Here is a 20,869-nt window from a genome sequence, read left to right as displayed (position 1 = left end):
ACATCAGCAATATGTGGTATAAGTACAAGCTCACAGGGCCACTGGCATGGCTGTAGACTCTCAGCTGTGGAGGTCACTCTTGCTGGAGGCTCTGTGAGCGAAAACATTTTCTTACAAAGCCACACCTTCTGTTTGAAGCTTTTCTCTGGGTTTGTAGGATTTTCAATGGGTATATTCTTCTGTTTCCAAGTGTGTACATATGTAGGTGTGTTTGCAGTTGGATCAGTCACGTCTCTGACTTTGTGGTGCATTGTTCCACTCAGAGTTTCTCAGCCTCTCAGTTTCCCATTCTGTGGACAAAAGCCGTAATCTCTTCAGTTGAATACTCTGACTTCAAACCAAGCCCACGGCCTCTTTATTCTGTCTCACTCTTCCATCTGCCACTTTCACTGTACTTTTTTTTACTTACTCTTTATTTTCTGTCTCTACTGGGGATTGTTTTTTTGCTGACAGAGAAATAATGTGGTGAGGTTGAAATTTTAAGAAGAAAAGGCTTAGTTTGACCTGGTCAGCAAAGTGAGGAAAGAAGTCCTGTGGCGAAGGACAGTAATGTTACAACTCGGCTGAATTGCTCCGGCTATAAAAGTGAAACTAAAGATGAAGGATCAGCTGGGTCAGTACAAGCCAGACTGTTGGGTCAGCTAGGGCTGAACACCTGGGCACCGAGGTGGATATCTCAAATATGAGCAACGTAGTTAAATATATAACACATGAATGTGACTGAATAAATTGTAATCTAAGGATTGTTATCAGGGCCTGTTTTTTGTTGCACTCTTGCCATGAGGTTGAGATCTATGTTTTATTATTCGCTTAAAACTGATACTTCTCTGGTTATGAGACTCAAAGGGACCTTCTTCACCTTGAATTCTGCAGGGAAACTGCTGGTGTAGGTGGTGTGCCCCCCCATGTTTGAAAAACAAAAACTCCGCAAAAGTCCCCTCTTGGATGGACTTATGGTAAATAAGACAACGTTCCCTTCCAGTGGAGAAACTTCATGCAGTACCATATAGTTTGCCCTATATGTTAGAAACTTCACTATGCGCTGGTGCCCCCCACATGCATCCGGTGCCCCCCACATGCATCCGGTGCCCCCCACATGTAGCCCGTGCCCCCCAAATGCACCCCGTGCCCCCTACATGCAGCCTGTGCCCCCCAAATGTACCCCGTGCCCCCCACATGAAGCCCGTGCCCCCCAAATGTACCCCGTGCCCCCTACATGCAGCCCGTGCCCCCCACATGCAGCCCGTGCCCCCAAATGTACCCCGTGCCCCCTACATGCAGCCCGTGCCCCCCACATGCAGCCCGTGCCCCCCACATGCAGCTGGTCCCCCAACATGCATCCGGTGTCCCCCCTATGAAGCCCGTGCCCCTCACATGCAGCTGGTGGGTGAATGAAAACAAACTGGGTTTATCTGAATAGTCGCATACATACATTTCATTGTCCCAACAAATATAGATCTATAATGATGTGTTTTTGAACATGCAGCCTTAATCGCTATCCCAGTGTCAGGTAGATGGAAAAATACACAGCTTTGAAGGGACAGTGAAGCAACAGAGACATGTGCAGTAGCAGTAGTGGTTGGCTGCTACACACCACACAGACTTCATTAAAGGCTGATAACTGTGATGGTGTATGCATTCCTAATGCACATGCACACACACACACACACACACACACACACACACACACACACACACACTAGTCAGTGTTTACATGAAGCAATACTGCAAATTGGATGTATTTGCCTCTGCTTCAGTAGGCATGCAGACTTTGGAGAAGGCCGCAGTCAGAGACAGTGAGTGGCTGCTTTGTGAATTACGAGGGGCTTCCACTCCCTTGGATTAGTGCAAATGCTAATCACTGCCCTAATTAATCTTCTCCTAATTTCCAATTAAGCCTTAGACTCACTTTGTCTGGCTGGTTGAAATGCACTTCCCCAGATGCCAAGCAGCCCTGGGGCCAGGCAGGCTCCGAGCCTCCCACCTGTCTCCAGCCACAATCATTATGACCTCTGTCCTCTCAATGCAGCTGGTCTCAAAGCAACACTATGTAACTTTTTGTACCTTAATGTTTCCATAACCGTTACAGGGTGGAACGGCACTTCTGTATTTACTTTGTGGCTCTCTACCGGTTATATATATAGAGAGATTTTTTTCCCACTATTAATATTCTCTTTTATTTATTCTTGTAATTGCTTGATCGGTTGTTGTCCGTTTGTTGTATTCTCTTGAATATGCCTTTTTGAGTGTGAATTAAAAAAACTCACTCACTCTTTGAGTACTCCAAGCTAGTTTCCACCACTGCTGATCCGTGTGTGTGTGTGTGTGTGTGTGTTTGTGTGTGTGTGTATGTATTAGGTGTAACTACATTTGTGGGGACCAAAAACTGGGAATACAGTATACTTCTGGGGTCCTGACAGCTTTGTGGGGACAAAATGCTGGTCCCCACAACGTTAAAGGGCTGTTTGAGGAATAAGACTTGGTTTTAGGATCAGGGTTAGAGTTAGGTTATGGTTAGGGTGAGGGTGAGGGTTAAGGTTAGGCATTTAGGTTTGATGGTTAAGGTTAGGATAAGGGGCTAGGGAATGCATTATGTCAATGACTGGTCCCCACAAAGATAGTGAGACACACTTGTGTGTATGTGTGTGTGTGTGTGTGTGTGTGTGTGTGTCAGGCCATTCTCTCTCTCCTGATTATATCGATCCTTGTTGTGTTGATGTCTTTGACGTGAGAATCAAGTGTCTAGATTGGAGGACGTGGCTGTGCTGCTGCCGTGGAAACACTGGACTTCCTTTGCATTCCGTGTACTGTACAGCCAGCTCCGGACAATGAGAAATGAAACAGATTGTCTCTCTTTGTCTCTTCCTCCACCAGGGGTGATCTACACCACCGACATGTTGGACCGCGAGACCAAGGACTCCTATTGGCTGACGGTGTATGCCAGCGACCACGGCGTGGTTCCCCAGTTCGCCACCATCGAGGTGTTCGTCCAGGTGGAGGACGTGAACGATAACGCCCCGCTGACCTCCGAGCCGCTGTACCGGCCCTCGGTGGCCGAGAACTCTCCGCGGGATGTTTCTGTGCTCCAGATCCAGGCCCAGGACCCTGACGCCACGTCCCCCGCCGCTGGTGACACGCTCAGCTACCGCATCGTCAGCGGGAACCCACAGAACTTCTTCGCCATCAACAGCCGCACTGGTGAGTAACAGTGTTGCGTTACAAAAGTAACGCAATTACAGTAATGTATTCCTTTTTTGCTGTAACACAGTAATACAACGCATCACTAATTACATTTGTAATGTGAGTTACAACACATTTTAACGCAACATTTGTTGTTTTTTCTTTAAGAATAGGATAAGAAGAAGTAAATAGTATTGCATTTTATCAGCCGTTGAGGGTTTATGCCTGTAGTGGAATGGCTTTGAATGACGCTTGTCTTTTACTGAGACCATTACTGTTCAATATGTTACAGTTTCCCAAACAACAAAGTGAGCAGATGGCCATGTTTTACATCTATCATCTCATGTTCATCTCCGTAAGCTTGCAAGAGTACACAACAGAAAACTTCCCTGTAGACTACTTCAAAATGAAAGCACTCCCTGTGAGGATTCACAGTAAAACTAAATTACTGTTAAACAAATAAGGTTGTGTACCTTTTCACATATCAGCTGTAAATCATGTACTGTAAATAATGTAAATAGTGAGTTTTAATTACACTAGAATTGACAGTCCTATAGACTACCTTTAGTTTTAAGCTAAACAACATGAATTTCTTATTCAAGTGCTTTACAAACATTTTACAACAATGCCATACTTCAATACAACTGTAATGTAGTTTTAATTGAGTATTTTCTTTTTCTCCTACTTGCCTATTGTATGTTTTACTTGCCCTTTTTTTAGCTTTAGTTACTTTGGATATTCACATACATTTTACAAAATATTATGAATGATGTATTATGTATTAAAGTGGATAAAGAGGAGACTTTATTGAGCCGGTGGTGAAATTCTCTCGCTAGCTGCCAAGTCAAACTTCCGCTGTTATTTTGGTGAAAGTAACTCAAAAGTAATGTAAAAGTAGATTATTGTAAAATAAGGCATTACTCTCAAGTGACAGTAACTAGTAATCTGTAATGTATTACATTTTGGAAGTAACTTGCCCACCACTGGTGAGTAATGGCTGAAAAAGGCTGTGGTGTTTCTCAGGTAGAAGGCAGATGAAACAGTGAGTACAACTGAACCTTTACCACGAATACTCCTGCTTTCAGTGTGAGTAGCTAACCTGACAGGTGACAGTTTGAAGGAGTGTGCTTCAGGCTGTGTCAATGACACAAACTATTATTTGACCACTTTGTGTGCCACTGATGAAAACAAGGTTTAAACTACATAGAAAAGTAACCTTTGAAAATGTGAAAGAAGCTGTTTTAATGCAAAGTCATCAACTCTATTTACGTTAAGTCACTTCAGGCGTTTTGGATCAATCGGATAGCAAGTGGAAACGCATTCAAGTCTGAAATCCTGTTTGGACAGATTCTAGCCAGATGCTGAAAAGCAAAGTATGAATGCATACGCATCTGTTCCCTCTGCTCCATGGATAGTGTAATCGTGTCAATGAGCCTGTGGACATTCTTGATGTCTGATATTGTTGAAGCTAAGTGCTAACATGCAGAAGGTCTTCTTCCACAAAGCATCATGAAGTGGGCTGCTTCAGTGCTCCCTGTCATAGATCATAGATTGTGGACCTTTCAAAAGACATTCTCTCATTTGGTGTTTTAATGATGGTGGTGCTATCTCATATGCACATATAATGCCAACAGTTATCAGTGCAGGGCTGCTTAGTCTGATAACACTACAGTACTTAGATCTAATTGTAGGAACTTGTGCAGCACCAGATATTTCAATAATATGTCTATCGTGTGTGTGGGATGAAGAGAACATGAACACACACATCCCTCTGCACGCTACCTCACACACACTCTGTTCTGCAGATAAGGCTTGTGCTGGAGACAGACCCAAATATAATTGGCTGTTGCAGTATTTATCTGTCTTTTAGTCAAAATCGCTTTGCTTTGAATTTGCTTCTTTTCCACCCATTTGTCTCAAGCAACTACTCCTCTTTCTCTCTCTCTCTCCCTCTCTGCCTTTATTAAAGAGATTCTTCTTATCTTCTTTGTATTGTCATCTTTAATCCCCTCATGTTTTCTCCTTCTGCCATCCTCTCGTACACTCCGATTTAACTCTCACTCTGTCCTTTCTTCTCTTGCTAACAGTTTCACAATATTTTAGCCCCATGTCTGCATCGATTGGCGGATGTTGAATATTTGATATTGCCGTTATGAAACTTTGATGAGGCACTGCAGATCATCCATAAGCCTGTAGCACTCTTCCTCACAGCAGAGTCCATTGGGATGTTATGTCATTGTAGCTACAGCGGTACTGGACTGCAGGGCCTTTCTAGGATTTCAGGACACACACGCAAATCACTGTGGCTTACTTTCCAGATGAATAAGGAATTGTGACGTTAAAAATAGGATTTGTTATTAGTAGTAGTAGTACTAGTAGTAGTAGTAGTAGTAGTAGTAGTAGTAGTATGGGAAAGAAATAGAATACTTTCCAACTGCTTTCCTATTTAAATGTATGTAAACATTAGTTTATAGGAATATTAAAAGGGTTTAGTACAGGGCACAGTAATATGAATAAGTCGTTAATGTTTTACTCAACACACTAACTCCCAGAGCGTCAGTAACCAACGCTTGGTCAGGTGTCTTTGGCATTAGTTACGGACACATAAGGCGTAGAAGTCTGTGTGAACCAAGCTGTCAATCATTTTTCCCCATTCATCAAAATCCATGAACTCTTTTCTCATTTAGACTCCTCCCACTATTTATCTGCAGCACATTGTTTAAATGCTTGCAAAATGTTGGATATAACTCATCAGATTAAGTTATATTCAGGCTTAAAGTTCAGTATAATTAAGGGCGTTGTCACTTTGAGTGATTAAGCCTGTGTGGAAATGAACACTTCTGCTGGAGGTTTAAATTCATTCATGATATATGACGAGACAGCAGCACTGTCATTAGACGCTGACTGTGGATATCAACATGTTCTGCTGTCTTTAACCGTCCTTCCTAATGAATGAGGAAGTAGTATGTATGTGTGAAGGTTGGAGTGGTGGACTTGAAGAACGTTTAACATCATATATTCCAGTTTGTGTACTGTTATAGATCCTAAAACAAAAATACTTTATTTTTCTCATTCTACCCATGGCTGCTGTACTTGTGTCCCCCCTCTTTCTGGTTCTTTAAAAAGCCCAGTCTGCTCTGATTGGTCAGAGTTTTCTGAGTCTCTGTATTTGTGCTCTATATTATATATATATATATATATATATATATATATATATATATATATATATATATATATACTGTATATATATATACAGTATATATACAGTATATATATACATAGGATACAATCCTATTTATCAGGAAGAGTACAGTGTGTAAAGGTGAGCGGCGAGACATCATCCCCACTGAGCAATGAACTGGGTGTACCCCAGGGGTCCATTCTGGAGCCTATTCTGTTCAGTCTATATATACATGATTTACCTTCAGCATGTGCAGGGTATGAGGTATAGATGTATGCTGATGACACATTCATCCATGTCCATGCCAAAACTAAAGCCCAAGCAGCTGCCAAACTTACTGCAACAATAGCACGTGTACATAAATGGCTGGACGACTCACACTTACATCTCAATGTCAAAAAGACAGTTTGCATGTTTTTTAGTAAAACACACACTGAATCTGACTGTGATCCTAAAGGATATACCTGTATATGTGGAGAGATCATTGAAACAGCGATATAATCTGCCGCCATGCAGAACTCATAGGCTCAAAAGGAGATATTTATTTCTGCTGCCATTAGCATGTTAAAGGAAATTATTTGTAATTTTTACAAATACTTTTATTTGTAATTATTTGTAAATGTAATTTTTGTAATTACTAAGTCTATATTTTTTCTTTTTGGTTGTGTTTGTTGTTTATGTAATATTGCTGGCTGTAAACCATATTGCCATCCGGGGGCAATAAAGATACCTTTTGACTTATCACAGGTTTTATTGTTGGGTTTTGCATGTGTGCATTGTAGGGATGCTAAATTAGATTTTTCCTTTGACGGATAGCCAACCTTTTAACCAATCATTAACTGTTAACTGACAAGCGGGCAGCGGAGTCCCTGTTCACCCATCAGGGACGCTCCGACACACTTTCCACACTGCTTTGACAGCTGATGAGTTGTAGCGGTTGTGCAGCCATGTTTTGAGCATTGTTGTGGACACATGCAGACACTCTCCTGGAACAGCTTGCTTGTGTGTTTGTGTGTGTGTGTGTGTGTGTGTGTGTCTGTCATGTAGTTGTGGAGTGCTGTCACATTCCCCTCCTTGTTAAAACTAATAAACTGGCACTAACAGCTGCTCCTGGCTTGTTAGCATGTGATGCTGTGTGGCTAATGTAGCATAAAGCTAACAGCTGTGATCTCATTAATAAATAGCGTATGTCTCTGATTTTGAAGATTACATTCCTAACTAGAAATGTCCACAGCTACGTAGTGAGTTCAGAGGGTGTTGGTATTGATTGATTGTTACAAACAGGTTGGCGCTGATGCTCCACTTCACACTTTTACACACATTTAGGGTTAAAATGGCTGAAGGCCAGGTTCCTAGTCACTGCTGATTTTGATCAATGTGCATAATTCATCAATTCCAAGAGTATAATGTTGTGCGTTGTTGGATTAGAGATGATACTGAACAAATGGAATAGCATTGAATTACATATAAGCACTTCTATATTTCTATCAGCTAGAGATCTTCTCTAGGCTACTCTGTAGTTTCATCTGCTTCTACATGCCTTTATCTCATCTCCCATTAACTTCATTTAGTCAATCCAGAACTCTGATGCAAGGCTACACTAGGACCACGAGATGCTCGCACATATTCCTGTTCTCAAATCTCTTCACTGGCTCCCTGTCCATACAAGACCCAGTTTAAAAGGACCCTCTTACATACAGAGCATTGCACAGTCAGGCCCCTGTCCATGTGGATCAGCCATATTCCTCAGCTCGCTGCCTTGGCACTAATATGTTAAAGTGACTGTCTGTTCCATGCACCCGGCTTCAAACCTGCTTTTCTGAGTCCATAGCACCTAAACTGTGGAATGCTGCTATTTCTGTGTAGTATGGCAGATAAAGACATGTCTGGTTAACCTGTCTGCACTGCCAGTGTTATTAAGTCATTTTCTCTCACTTAAATCTGTATTGACAATAAATTCAACAGAAAACTCACAGTCACAAACAAAGCAAAGGGAATTGTGCTTTGGATTGCCTATTGTTCTATTCCAGTGTTGTCATTGTGAGCCTTGCATAGAGACTATTATGCTGTTTTAATTGTGTATTGTGTTTTTTATATCGTATTGTGTTCTCTCGTATTTTGTTTTATACCCTTGTGAAGCACTTTGGGATTCATGTCGGTGAAAAGTACAAATACATTTGCCTTACTTACTCGTCTATAGTCTGTAGGTAGATTAAAAACTGTTGTAACGCTAGTGAATGTTTGCGTTAACTATTAACTCGTTGTGATTACATACAAGTACTTTCGGGTTGTGGATTGAGTAAGAGCACGGACACAGCTTCAACTGTAACTTGGTCCATTTTTTTAATGACACTTCTTCCAGTGTAGAACAGCTCAAGACTCATCACAAACATGCTTCAGCATCTCATCATCATATCCCTCCGCCAACCTGTTAACTGAATTACAGGCATCATAGGCCTACAACATGTTAGATAGCTCCCTTGTTAAATTAAGGAATAGAATACACAATGAAGCTATAACTGATGGAAATATTACTAATTTCAGTAACTCTACAAATGGTAATTTCTTAACTAAATATTCACAAAATAAATCTCATCTTACACTATGTCCAAATACAATAGAACATTGAGTGTGTAAAGTAACGTCAGTGATCCACAACCACTGTATGTGGATGGTGGATGAATGTAGGCCAGAACATGTAGAACAGTACTATCCTGCAGCTCCTTTCAGTTTGCACACCCTCCACTCTTCTCCTCATCTTTTCTCTTGTCATTCCCTCCATTCTTTATCTTTCTGTGTCTATTCCACGCCTCCTGTCAAGATTCTCAAATTGAACGTTTTTATTTTTCTGAAGATGTTCTGAGCGGTCCTTTTGCTGTCCTCAGAGGAAGAAAGCTAAGACACTGGAGAGATGAGGAGTTTTTTTCTTTGAAATAAATCTTTCATAAAACAAGCTTTTAGCTGCAGTTCATTTGTGACAACAAGGCTGTATGTAGTGTTATATTGTAAAACTATTTGTTCATGATATAAAGAACCTTTCCTGAAGGCCTTTGCAGTACCAAGCTTATATAGTTCTACATCAATCATTAACACATTATGCTTTTTGTAGGCTTACAAATGCTACACGTGTCTTTTTACAATACCACTTAAATCCAAAGTTAGCAACTTTCAATCATTTAGCCTCACACATGTATAGTTAATTTATTTAATCAGTGTTCTCCAAAGCATTTTAATCTTTTTTTTAAATGATTAGGTCTATATTTACATGAATAATATCAATGTCAAACCGAAAAGATGCATTACTTTCAGTTAAATGCACAGCATTATATTATATGGAAATCTTTATTTCTGCTGTTTAATAAAGTGGCAAAGTCACCAGCTGCCTGCTTGCAGCTCCTGTAACCACTAGGGTTGGCTGTCATTACAGCGGTCACGCTAACGGAGGTGGAACGTTACGCTTCTCTCATTCCATGTAATTACAACCAGCCATTGTGTCTGACAGCAACAACTTATGTGACTTGTTTCCTCTTCTGTCTCAGGTCTGATCACCACAACCTCCAGGAAACTGGACCGTGAACAACAAGCAGAACACGTTTTAGAGGTGAGGACATAGTGTGTGTGTGTGTGTGTGTGTGTGTGTGTGTGTGTGTGTGTGTGTGTGTGTGTGTGTGTGGGTGTGGGTGTGGGTGTGTGGTGTGGTGTGGGTGTGTGTGTGTGTACAAAGTCATGAATGCCAGAATGGAAGCTTCAGTGCCGGAGCAGCAGAGGAAGATGATGGACACAGCTCTGAGGGGTTTTGCACAGATATAGATCATTTTTCTGATAATACTTATACCAAATACAATATATTTTTGGTACTGACCAAAATATGTCATGTACTATGTCTGTACTAAAAGTTGGCATCAGATGGCCAGTCAGATTTGCAGTCTTCTTTACTCATTCCTTGATAAGGTAGATGCTAAATTCACAAAACGTAACAAAATGGTAATATTCAGCATATTCTAATATTTAGCGTTAAATAAATAGTATAAAATAAAACAGAAAATAAATACAAAATTAATAATGCAACAAATTATACTATGTCAAATACTCCAGAAAAATTTAGAAAAACAAAAATACAATAGAAATGAAAGAATTGCACACAAAATATATTACAATAATTGAGAAACAAGAAATGGGATCAAGTTATTTCTAAAAAATCTGAACACAAGGTACTCATGAGGAGCAGCTGATAGTGGCCAGGAGGCTGCAGACGTAGCTGGTTCCTGGGAGGATGGAGCCAATGCCAGAGCAGCCGTCAGAAGACTGATGCTAGAATGTTGTAGCCACAGTTCTCCCCAAATGACACCACTGTCTACAGACAAGCACAGTCAGCACTAGTTCCCAGGACAAGGATAGTGCACTGGAACGGCCAAAATGGGTTACACTTGAACTGTCAGGTCTACGGTACACTTCAACTTCTATTTATATTGTGTGTCAACGGTCTGATCCCTGTTACCAGACAGAATGAGATGACAGTGGCCAACATGCCAAGGCTTTAGGAATGCTAAACTGTGTCTGGTCAAATGTGTGACAAGAGTGCTTTTTCTTCTTCTTCTTCTTCTGCACTACTTACATTTTATATTTTTTATATTTTGTGTTGACACGGTAAAGGGGTTGCTTCAATCTCATTGCACAGGTACTGCACTTGTGTATAATGACAATAAAGGCATTCTATTCTATTCTATTAGATTCAGGTCAGGTATGGCTGCTTTAGCGCTACAACAAAAACGTAGCCTATATAGAGACCGCTACTATGTCAACTGTGAATATCTCCCTTATGAAGACTTAGACGAGGTCCACAAACTGCACATTCACGTGTCTGGACTTTCCTATGAACATATTCTCTACAGACGTTAAAAAAAACAAACATTATAGCATTATGGCAGCAGAGACAATTCTTGGTGTCATTACCTTTTTTAAATAGATTTTATAACTTCTACCCACAGTTGGTGATTCTGTTATATTGCCAGCATCTTATTTTGATACAATGATATGCAGCAGACATACAGCTGGAACTTTTTACTTGATGTAAAATGGTTAATCAAAGTTGTAATTTGTTTTGTGTCAATAAACAACAAACAATAAATCTTTCAGGATTAACAAAAGGAGCGTGCAACTGTGTGATGAAGCATTGATCAGCTGACACAGGACGGTGCAATCAGCTGAGTTGGGCCCTGTTGGTCTTTGAAGCGGCTTTTTTAAGGAGCTGATACACCAAAACACATTTTACACAGTGAAGGGCATAACGCGCACACAAACACACACACAAGCATACACACGCACACACACATGCTAATCTTTAGTTTTCTATCAGTATGCTGTCTCCTCCTCTCGTAGTCAGCTAGCCAGACCAGTCTTCACAGTCTCTGCAGTTGCTCATGTCTGGCATTTTGTAAAATGACAGATGGTATTGTTGAATGAAGCCAGCCATGAGCACAGGGGAAATGAACTGCTGCTGCGTGGTGAATCTGTGACAAGCTATAAAGTGATTGCACTTCGAGCAAAATTAATATAAATGTCGGACAAAGAAAAAAAAAGCCTGCTTCTTAGCTCTCATTGGCTAGCTCCATCTCACAGTGATCACCTTCTTTATCATTTTAAAAAGTCCAGAAGCAGCTCCAGAAAGAAGCTGTCAAAACATAGGAAGACAGATTGTTTCCTCTTCATCATATTTGTCAGAGACTGAAGGAGAATAGCAGCAGATACAATGAACACAGACAGGTGGAGTGGTTCCTGTTGAATAGTCAGGGTTTTAAAGTCATTACATCCCCCCCACCACTGCCCCCTTTTTTATTTTTTTGAAAAATCTCACAGTGGCATAGGTCTCCAGAAACTCAAAGATATTCAGTTCGCAATTATATAAAACAGACAAAATCAGCCAGAAAGTGGTTAACTTAATGCTTGAAAAACTAAAAATGTCAAACTCAGTTGATTATGAATTCATTTAATAATTGTTTCAGCTTTGAATAATATTATGAGGCACATCCCAAACGAAAAGGTCTTTCCAGCCGTGTGTTCTGAATGGCCACACGTCTTCATGTGGTCAAATCAGTGCCCACCGTAAACAGTACTTCAGTCGGGCATTGTTCACAAAAAGTTCAATTACATTTTTCAGTTTAATTATTTATACAAGACACTATACAGATTAGGTCTAGACCCCACTCAGGGACAGGACCACGGCTACAGCTGCAACCATGATTTAGGTGCCACCCTAATCCAAGGAAAACTGCGAGGCGAGACAACATAAGGGCTCGAGGGAATAGGACTTATTCCCTTATTTTTTCTAAAACCTGTCAGCTCTCAAATGTGCATAGGAGTGCTATTGAGTGTGCGTAGATTCTGTTCATACCTCAGATCTAATCCCAAACTTGAAAACCTTGGTGAATATCAGGGGAAAGGAAGCCATTTCTTCTAAAGAAAGGTTGGTGAGAATGGTCGGTGAATGAGGCCTAATGCTTTCAAGTGATACTCATCAACTTGCAAAGTCAGGAAATGTCATGTCACCATGTCAGACTTACCCAGTTTTACCTTCAGATGGTCTAAAGTCATGATCACAAGTTAAAGTAAAACAACTGAAAGCACCATTATGGGTTGTGTCTTTGAATCCAAGATCCAGTCCCTGAACTGTAACCCATTTCCTGCATATGTATCGGTATTGAATGTCTCACTGCCCCTGCAGGTGTTGGTGTCAGATGGTGGTCCTAGTCCCAGACAGAGTACAGTGTGGGTGATGGTTCAGGTCCTGGATGAAAACGACAACAAGCCCACCTTTCCTGAGAAGGTCTACCAGGTCAAACTGGCAGAGAGAGAGCGCAGAAAGAAGGGCGAGCCCATCTATCGGGTGTTCGCCTACGACCGCGACGAAGGGCCCAACAGCGACCTCTCTTACAGCATCGTGGACGGAAACGAGGACGGCAAGTTCTTCATCGACCCCAAGACCGCAGTTGTATCTTCACGCAAGGCCTTCACTGCAGGGAGCTACGACATCCTGACCGTATGCCCTCCTCCATCTCTTATTAACCCTTTGAATTAATCAACGCTATTTAATCAATAATTTTAACTTTTTTACATTTTTGTCAATTTTTGACATTTTCAACACTAAGTGACACTAACTTATTAACTTTAGTTTTACAGTTAATGTATGGTCAATAAAGCTCATTTATAGGAAATTATACCTAATGTTTGAGTTAGAAAAGCATAAAATTAGGAATTATTGAGACTAAAATTAAAGGAATGGATGTTGATGGATAATCACAGACTGGAATATGTCAACTTTTACTCAATACTATTTCAAAAGCACTTCAATACTTCTTTCAAGAGCTATAAAATTGAATAAGATGCCCCAAAAATGAATGAAAATAGAGATTTGTACTTGCCAAATTGTGGGTAATTACAATTGGTACAACATGGGGGTTAAGCATGTCTGCTTACAGGTTTAAGGACCTTTTCAATATCAGTTGGATTGTCTTTGCTCAAAGTCTTAAACATGCATGGGTTATGAATTTGAGTCTTAAATTTGGCATTACAAACACTTCATAACAGAAACCTGCCTGATTGATATGCATTCTGGTTTCAGACGGGGGTGGGGTGGAGGGGGTGATTTAAAACTATTTAAATCGGCCACCAGGCTAGGTGAACCGCCCTAGGGCCCCAAAACTTACTGAGTTAGTGAAAACTGCTTTGTGACAATTTTAATAAAATGTGTTTGGGAGTACACATTTTCAACTCGACAGTGCACATTTGCCCCAGCGTGTGCCCCTACGAGGTAATCTGTGTCTGTTTGCGTACGTCTACAGCTTGATGTTTCCTGTCAGGCCACCTCTGAACTCATCCCACTCTACCTCCTGTGCTTCTCAGATCAAAGTGACGGACAACGGCCGTCCCCAGAAATCCTCCACAGCTCGCCTGCACATCGAGTGGATCCGTCGCCCTCCCCCCTCCACCGTCCCGGTGCTCTTCGATGAGCCATTCTACAATTTCACAGTCATGGAGAATGACAAGGTGGCAGAGATCGTGGGTGTGGTGTCACTGCAGCAGAGCTCCACCCCCTTGTGGTTTGACATCACAGGTAAAATGTCCCTCTAGGCGTGCAGTGTGTGGCCAGGCTCAGTGCATGCTGTGTGTCGCTGTGTGTATGAGGTGCAGCTCAGATACTGTGGCCTTGCTGCTTGATCTGTTATGCCCTGCCCATCCCAGTCACCATGGTGACAGCTTCTCCAGCTGTCAGGTCTGGAGGTTGTAAAGTAAAGACAGTTGCCAGTCTATAAAGAACTGATACGGATGGGTTTTCCTGAGACTGTCCCTTTCTAAGTATTATTCCTGACTTCACGTGATCTTTTCATAATGTCTCTGCTTAGAGGAGGCGCTGGCTCGCTCTTAATAAAGATGAAAGATGAAGAACCTGCAGAGAAATTTTAAAGCCACTGTGACATTCCCCTACAAACGGTATAATGCCCAACGTGGCACACTTAAATCCCTTGGATCTGTCAAAGTTCACTTTCACCCACTTAAAAGGCTTAACAAGATTATGTCATGCCCAGTGCACTAAGCTCAAATTTTTCGCATTATGTATGGTGACGATCCTGGTGTGGTGAAAGTGATTTCATAATTCTAATAATCAGTACATTGGATGCTAATTCCATTAGTTTGTAATGCCATGTAATACCGTATGTACGCTGACAGTTCCCCAGCTGTGATGCATGCTAGATGGACAACAGCGACCAGGAAGGACTGCACTTCCCTTAATGCACCATCCATCTTTCCTTTTGTTGTCTGAGCAGCGACAGACACCTTGTCTTTCTCTCCCTTTCTCTCTCTCTCTCTCTCTCTCTCTCTCATAAATTAAATGATAGGTCTCTATTTATGATTTTAGGAGTGTAGAAAGTCGTTGTTCTGGTAATAAAGCTGCTGTGACCTAATGCAGACATATTATTGGCCAACATGGCAATAGGTCCCGTGTCATGTCTCTGCTGCTGGGTCCTGGTCCGGCCTCATCTGTCTCTGGCTGACACTGGGATTAACCTCCGCCTTTCCACTACACAGAAGCGTCTTCATTAAGCACCTGGGCAGCTCATCTGGTAGAGCGTGCGCCCCAATACAGAGACTTAGTCCTCGATGCAGCGGCTGCAGGTCTGACTCTGACCCGCGTAATAAACAATAAACCACTAGCACCACGGTAGTCCTGGTATCAAGCACTTTATTTCAATGGCTACTTTTCAGGTTTATTGTTTTCTTAATTGATTTAAATTTATTGACACAGGACATTTTGTGATGACCTTATTAAATCTGTCTTATAACATATTATTAATATAATATTCTTGTATATGTCACCAAGCAACGCACCATCAAGGCTGTGTTGTAGATGTTGATGAAAGCTTTTCACCCTCGCACAGTTAACCATCATATGGGTGATATGAATGTAAGATGATCGCAGAAGTGACACTGATCTGTGTCTTTGGTTAATATATTTAATGAAATGGCAGAGCAGATTCCCAAAATAAAACCAGTGTGGCAGGGTTCACATTTCTTTTTCATCTTCAAAACCTTATTTTCTTTTCAACATTTTTGGTTCGTCATAACTTCAGGGAATTAAGTTTGAAGGTCTGGCTGAGCCAATCAGATTTAACAAAACATGGAGCATCCTAAACCCTCTGTATTGACAGTATTAAACTGTCCCAGTCTGACGGCCAGGCCAGATGTGGGAGCTGGGCCAGCCCATGTCACAGCTGTGGGGGTATCCTCGGCACCATCACGACCACGTGTTACTGAAGAGTCTTTTTTCCTCATTTGACCAATAAAGTTGTGTTTTAGTGAAGATAATATAGTCTTCCAGAGGTGAAGACTGTAGATGAAAGCTGCCTATCCAAAGGTCTTTGTTGTTGCATTCTGGAACATTTTCATTTTATAAATAATCCTTCGTAGCACAAAGGCATCATTGGAGCTTTGATCATTAGAATCAGCTGTGACAGGCTGTTCTATTGCAACACATTCTCATGAATGGGTTTGTATGGAGATTTATGCACACCAATTCCTATGATATCCTATGAAAACAGGGCTTGGATTAGAGCTCTGTGAGCTGTCGGGCGTATTAGCGGCCATTACAGTCGACTTTAGCCCGCAAAAAGTGTTATGGGCGCCCGGATTGCTCCATTGGTAGAGCGGGCGCCCATAGATAGAGGTCTACTCCTCGACACAGCGGGCCCGGATTCAACTCTGAAACTGCGTCCCTTTGCTGACCCCTCCCCACCACCCACCCACTCTTTCTCCCCTTTCACTTCTTCAGCTGTCCTGTCATTGAAGGCCTAAAATGCCCAAAAAATAATCTTGAAAAAAAAAAAAAAAATGAGCGTTATGCGGAACAAAAGTTAAGTTTAGGCACCAAAACGACTAGCTGATGGTGGTTAGGGTTAAAACACTCCCGGGAAGCTGACACACGTTTTTTTGGCGAACGTATTTTGTTTTCTCCGGGAAGCGAACGCCTCTCCCCGACTTGAAAGCGCTGTGTTTTATGACCCAAAGTCCCCCCCCGACCTCCTCCCTACATGTCCCACAGTATTCTTTTACAGCAGCAGTCAGTGTGCTGCTGACAGCAATAAACACAATGGAATTACAGTGCTTTACTGGTGGCCAGTGGTTCAATGAGAAGCGCCAGAATGTTGAGATCTAACAAAAGGACAGATCTCTGGCTCAACTAGTTTGTCCAGATAATGAGATGTAGATTCAGCTGCTGTCTCTGTCCTGTCCTCCTCCCTCGGGCCTGTCGGTCCTTCCTGTCTCACCTTCTTTCTCCTCTCTCTCCTTAATGCTTCATGCCTGGAAGGTCCCAGGTCTTTCCGTGAGATCTTCTATATTCTGCAGAGCACTTGTGGCAGGAACTGTTCCACAGAAGGTATCTCCTTTCCAACTCTCTCTATCACTGTTAGCTGTCTTCTCTCTACTTGCTTTCCTTGTTTCCTTTCCTCTTCCTTTTTCTTGTCTTTTTTAATTGATGTTGATCCTCCACGCCGAGGTTCACCTTGAGTGTGTCTGTGTTAGTGTTTATCCTGTGTGTGTGTGTGTGTGTTTTACATAAATGGTTTATTGAAGAGATTAAGGTTTAACACAAACACTTATGAATTAATGCATTACTTCATGCAGCCCTTTCTAAAGGCAGGCTCAAACACGCTGACCCATTAGCCAAACTAATGGTTGTAATGGCAAACTGAAGAATCACATCACTCTAATGTCCATCCTGCAACAGAGTGGGGATGATGGCCACCGGCAGGAATGGTGGAACACGTTGGGGGTGTGAGTCTTTCTTCACCCGAGTGTCCAAAACATTCGACCTCAGATCAGACGATGTGATCACTAAATGGATACTCGACCTTCGGCCTAGGGTGCTCTGGTACCACGTCCACTTCTGAGCATCTCAAAAGTACATGTTGAAACATTGTGTATGCATATGCACAGACACCTCTCACATACATCTTACAAAACCCTCCCTAAACCATCAATCCTGTTCATGAAGGGTGCATATCAAAATTATGACAGAACATGGTTGGATTTTGTTGTACCCCGGTTAGGGGTATCTGAAAACCTTAAGCCCTTTTGAGGATCTGTAACTATGAAATCAAAATTCCGCCCCTGGGTAGACAATATTTATTTAGGATAACAATACAATTTCGAAATTATTTCAAATTTGCAGAAAATCTGCAGAGGTGTTGCCAGAATTCTGTTCTGTCTCACAACTCAGTTCTAAAGAGACATACAAAACATGCTAGGGTCGGCAGAACTGACTCCAAACTCCACAAGAGACAAATGAGTATGATTAAAAATACAACAGATGATTAGTAGAACTTCAGACCTCGCCTCATAATCATCATATTTAGACCTTCTCTTCAGTAATAATGTCATTCAGCTGATAGGTATTAATACATCCATGGTCAGAGAAAACTAATGCAGTGTTCATGGTGTAGGTCAAACAGGTCGTTAGCTCACTGCCTCTATGGCAAGGTACACTTCCTGTTAGCATCATCTATAGCATGATGGGGATTGTAGTGCCAAAACCTCAGATACTAAAAATGTCCTAAACTTTGTTACCACTAACAATAAGGGTAACACAATAAATTAAATGAGCTTTTTTCATTTGACACAGTTTGCTCTGTTTTGACTGATAGGCGAAAAGCTCATGCTAAAGTATGATAAAGCACTCTCAGCTAATAGAGAAACAAGCGCAGCCTTGCTTTTTTTAGCATCTGCCTATTCTAATATGTTCTTGTATCAGGACACTATTCATATCATTTACCTACATAACAGTCACAGAGAATACTTGATTCTGATTGGCAGGACAAGAAAAGTTGTAAGAAGGTGGAACATATTGTCACTTAAATGACTCATCACCAAAGATATGAAGTATTTCTGCTTGTGTGTCTCGGCCCATGGATGACAGGACAGCGGCGTGTCCCGGGCTTAGCGCTGTGAGAACAGCGGGGGGGGGGGGGGGGGGGGGTCACCACAACGTTCTGTGGTCACACAACTGTCCAGTTGAGCCCACGAGTAAAAACTGGCTTTCAAACAGGCAGTGGAAACCAATTTTAGAACAGAGCTGAGGTTTTTTTTTTGCCTCCCCCGTTTTGCGGAGAGAGGGAAATTTTCTGTCTCTGTAATTTAGCGTCGGCAGGCGGGAGGCTTTTTCTGGACTCAGTAGGGTTCTTGCCAAACCCTCTTCTTCTTTATGTCCTGCTGACTGTCCTGCTTGGATGGCAGACATGAGACGTGAGGGTGCTCACAACAGCCATGAATTTTTTATTAATTTACTATTTATTTATTTTTCAATTCACATATCAACATAAAATGTTTTATAAATAAACCACAGGAATTTCTTGGGGGTGCTAAGGGGGTTCTCTGGGAATTCTAGGGGTAGCTACAGAACCCCCAAGCCCCTCCCTGGCGTCTCCTATGCCCATCATTGATATTTTTACTACTAATTTGTACTACTAATCTCATTCCAACGTAAAAAACTTTCTATTATTTGCCACATATGCTCCTCTGTATCTGTTAGAATATAGTCTGGGTCAATGGATGCCCATTGCTGGGATAAAGCTGACGCACTTAATGCCCCTCCGCCTCCTTTATCTCCGCTATCTGCCTTGCAGCGGCACCGTGGCTGCATCCGGCGCTTAGCGCTGCCCAGGATGCCTGTGATTGGTTCAAAGAAATACAAACAAGTTTTTTTCTCCTATCCCAGGACAGATAAGCGGTGTAGCCAGACCGTACTGCAGCACTGTCAGAGTATGGTCTCACAGTGTGAAAGTAGTTTGAATTCTGTTCACTCAGGTAAAGCTGTCCCAGTCTGCCTGACTGTACAGATTTCTGCTGTTAAAGCCTAACTCTCGCCAAAATGCAACCTAGGGTCTTTTTGTGAATGTAACCTAGTAAAACTTTCATTTAAAAGCATAACTTTTAAGATTTACCGTATTCTCGTTTTGGGTCAAATGGCCTTTTGAATGGGAGAGCTAGGGGCGCTACTATGATCGCATCAAAATCACTATTTATAATTACTAAAAAAGCTCAACACAACATGGGATTTTGCTCCAAGTCTCACCAGGGCCTCTACTCTTGAACTCAGCATCAAGGACATTGGTTGTGTTCACACAAGTGAACACAACAAGAGTTTACTAAAAAGAAAGGTTTCAACAACTCACTGTAGCTGTTGTTCTTATATTTTATTTTTATTTAGCCGTCTATCGAGCCAGTCAAAAACCGTCGAGGGAGGAGAGTAAAGCTGGAAAGCTCCTAAAGCTTAGTTCCATATAAATGCATGGATAATGTGTTGTTTTGTTGTTAATGAAAAACAATATTGACCTTGTATGCTACAGTGAGTTGTTAAAACCTTTCTTTGTAGTAAACTCTAACAATATTCATGTGTAGAACCCCTGGTGATACAGAGCAAAAGTTTCATGTTGTGCTGTGTGTGTGTTGTGTTAAAAATATCTGTTTTGAGACTAGCATAAAAGTGCCCCTAGCACTCAGAAGGCCATTTGAGCAAAAAACGAGAATGCAGTCAATCTTAAAAGTGGTGCTTCTTTCCTAATGATGCTTTTAAACTAACGTTTGACTCAGGTACATCCACAAAAGACCCTAGGTTGCATTTTGGCGAGAGTTACGCTTTAAAGCTCAGCTTATCTGCCTGGGATCCTTATGGATTTCTGTCATGTTTTAGGTTTCATTTTAAACAGATTACATTTAGCTTTTAAGTTCATCATACATCGTCTGTAGGTCAGCTATGATCTATTTGCCATGCATCACATTAAAGGATCATTGAGTTGCATTGCATGTGAGCAAGGATGCATGGATATAAACTATTATATTTAATGATATGCGTTTTAAAAGCCAGCTTTGCAAAAGTTTTGTTTGCAGTATAGGTCCGTGGATGCAGGCAGTCTCTGGTGTCTCCCCAGCCGGCTGGGACTGAGCTTTCCTCGTGCT

General features: G+C 41.6%; 1 protein-coding gene across 5 annotated transcripts in view; it reads left to right on the top strand.

Annotated features, from left to right (window-relative positions):
- fat3a (FAT atypical cadherin 3a) overlaps positions 1-20,869 on the top strand; it is a 156,972-nt gene that overhangs the window by 84,038 nt on the left and 52,065 nt on the right. For 3 of the 5 annotated variants that reach the window (XM_032507417.1, XM_032507414.1, XM_032507406.1), the window contains exons 3-7: positions 2,875-3,198; positions 9,901-9,962; positions 13,083-13,397; positions 14,261-14,471; positions 17,223-17,291. In XM_032507417.1, coding sequence (XP_032363308.1) covers positions 2,875-3,198; positions 9,901-9,962; positions 13,083-13,397; positions 14,261-14,471; positions 17,223-17,291 — 981 coding nt within the window. The remainder of the gene's footprint in view (positions 1-2,874; positions 3,199-9,900; positions 9,963-13,082; positions 13,398-14,260; positions 14,472-17,222; positions 17,292-20,869) is intronic. The other 2 variants (XM_032507422.1, XM_032507415.1) reach the window with 1 other exon arrangement.

This window comes from Etheostoma spectabile, chromosome 3, assembly GCF_008692095.1.
Source record: "Etheostoma spectabile isolate EspeVRDwgs_2016 chromosome 3, UIUC_Espe_1.0, whole genome shotgun sequence".
Lineage (NCBI taxonomy): Eukaryota > Metazoa > Chordata > Actinopteri > Perciformes > Percidae > Etheostoma > Etheostoma spectabile.
The sequence above is the reverse complement of the archived record's forward strand: the minus strand, read 5'-3'. Positions and strand labels throughout refer to the sequence as shown.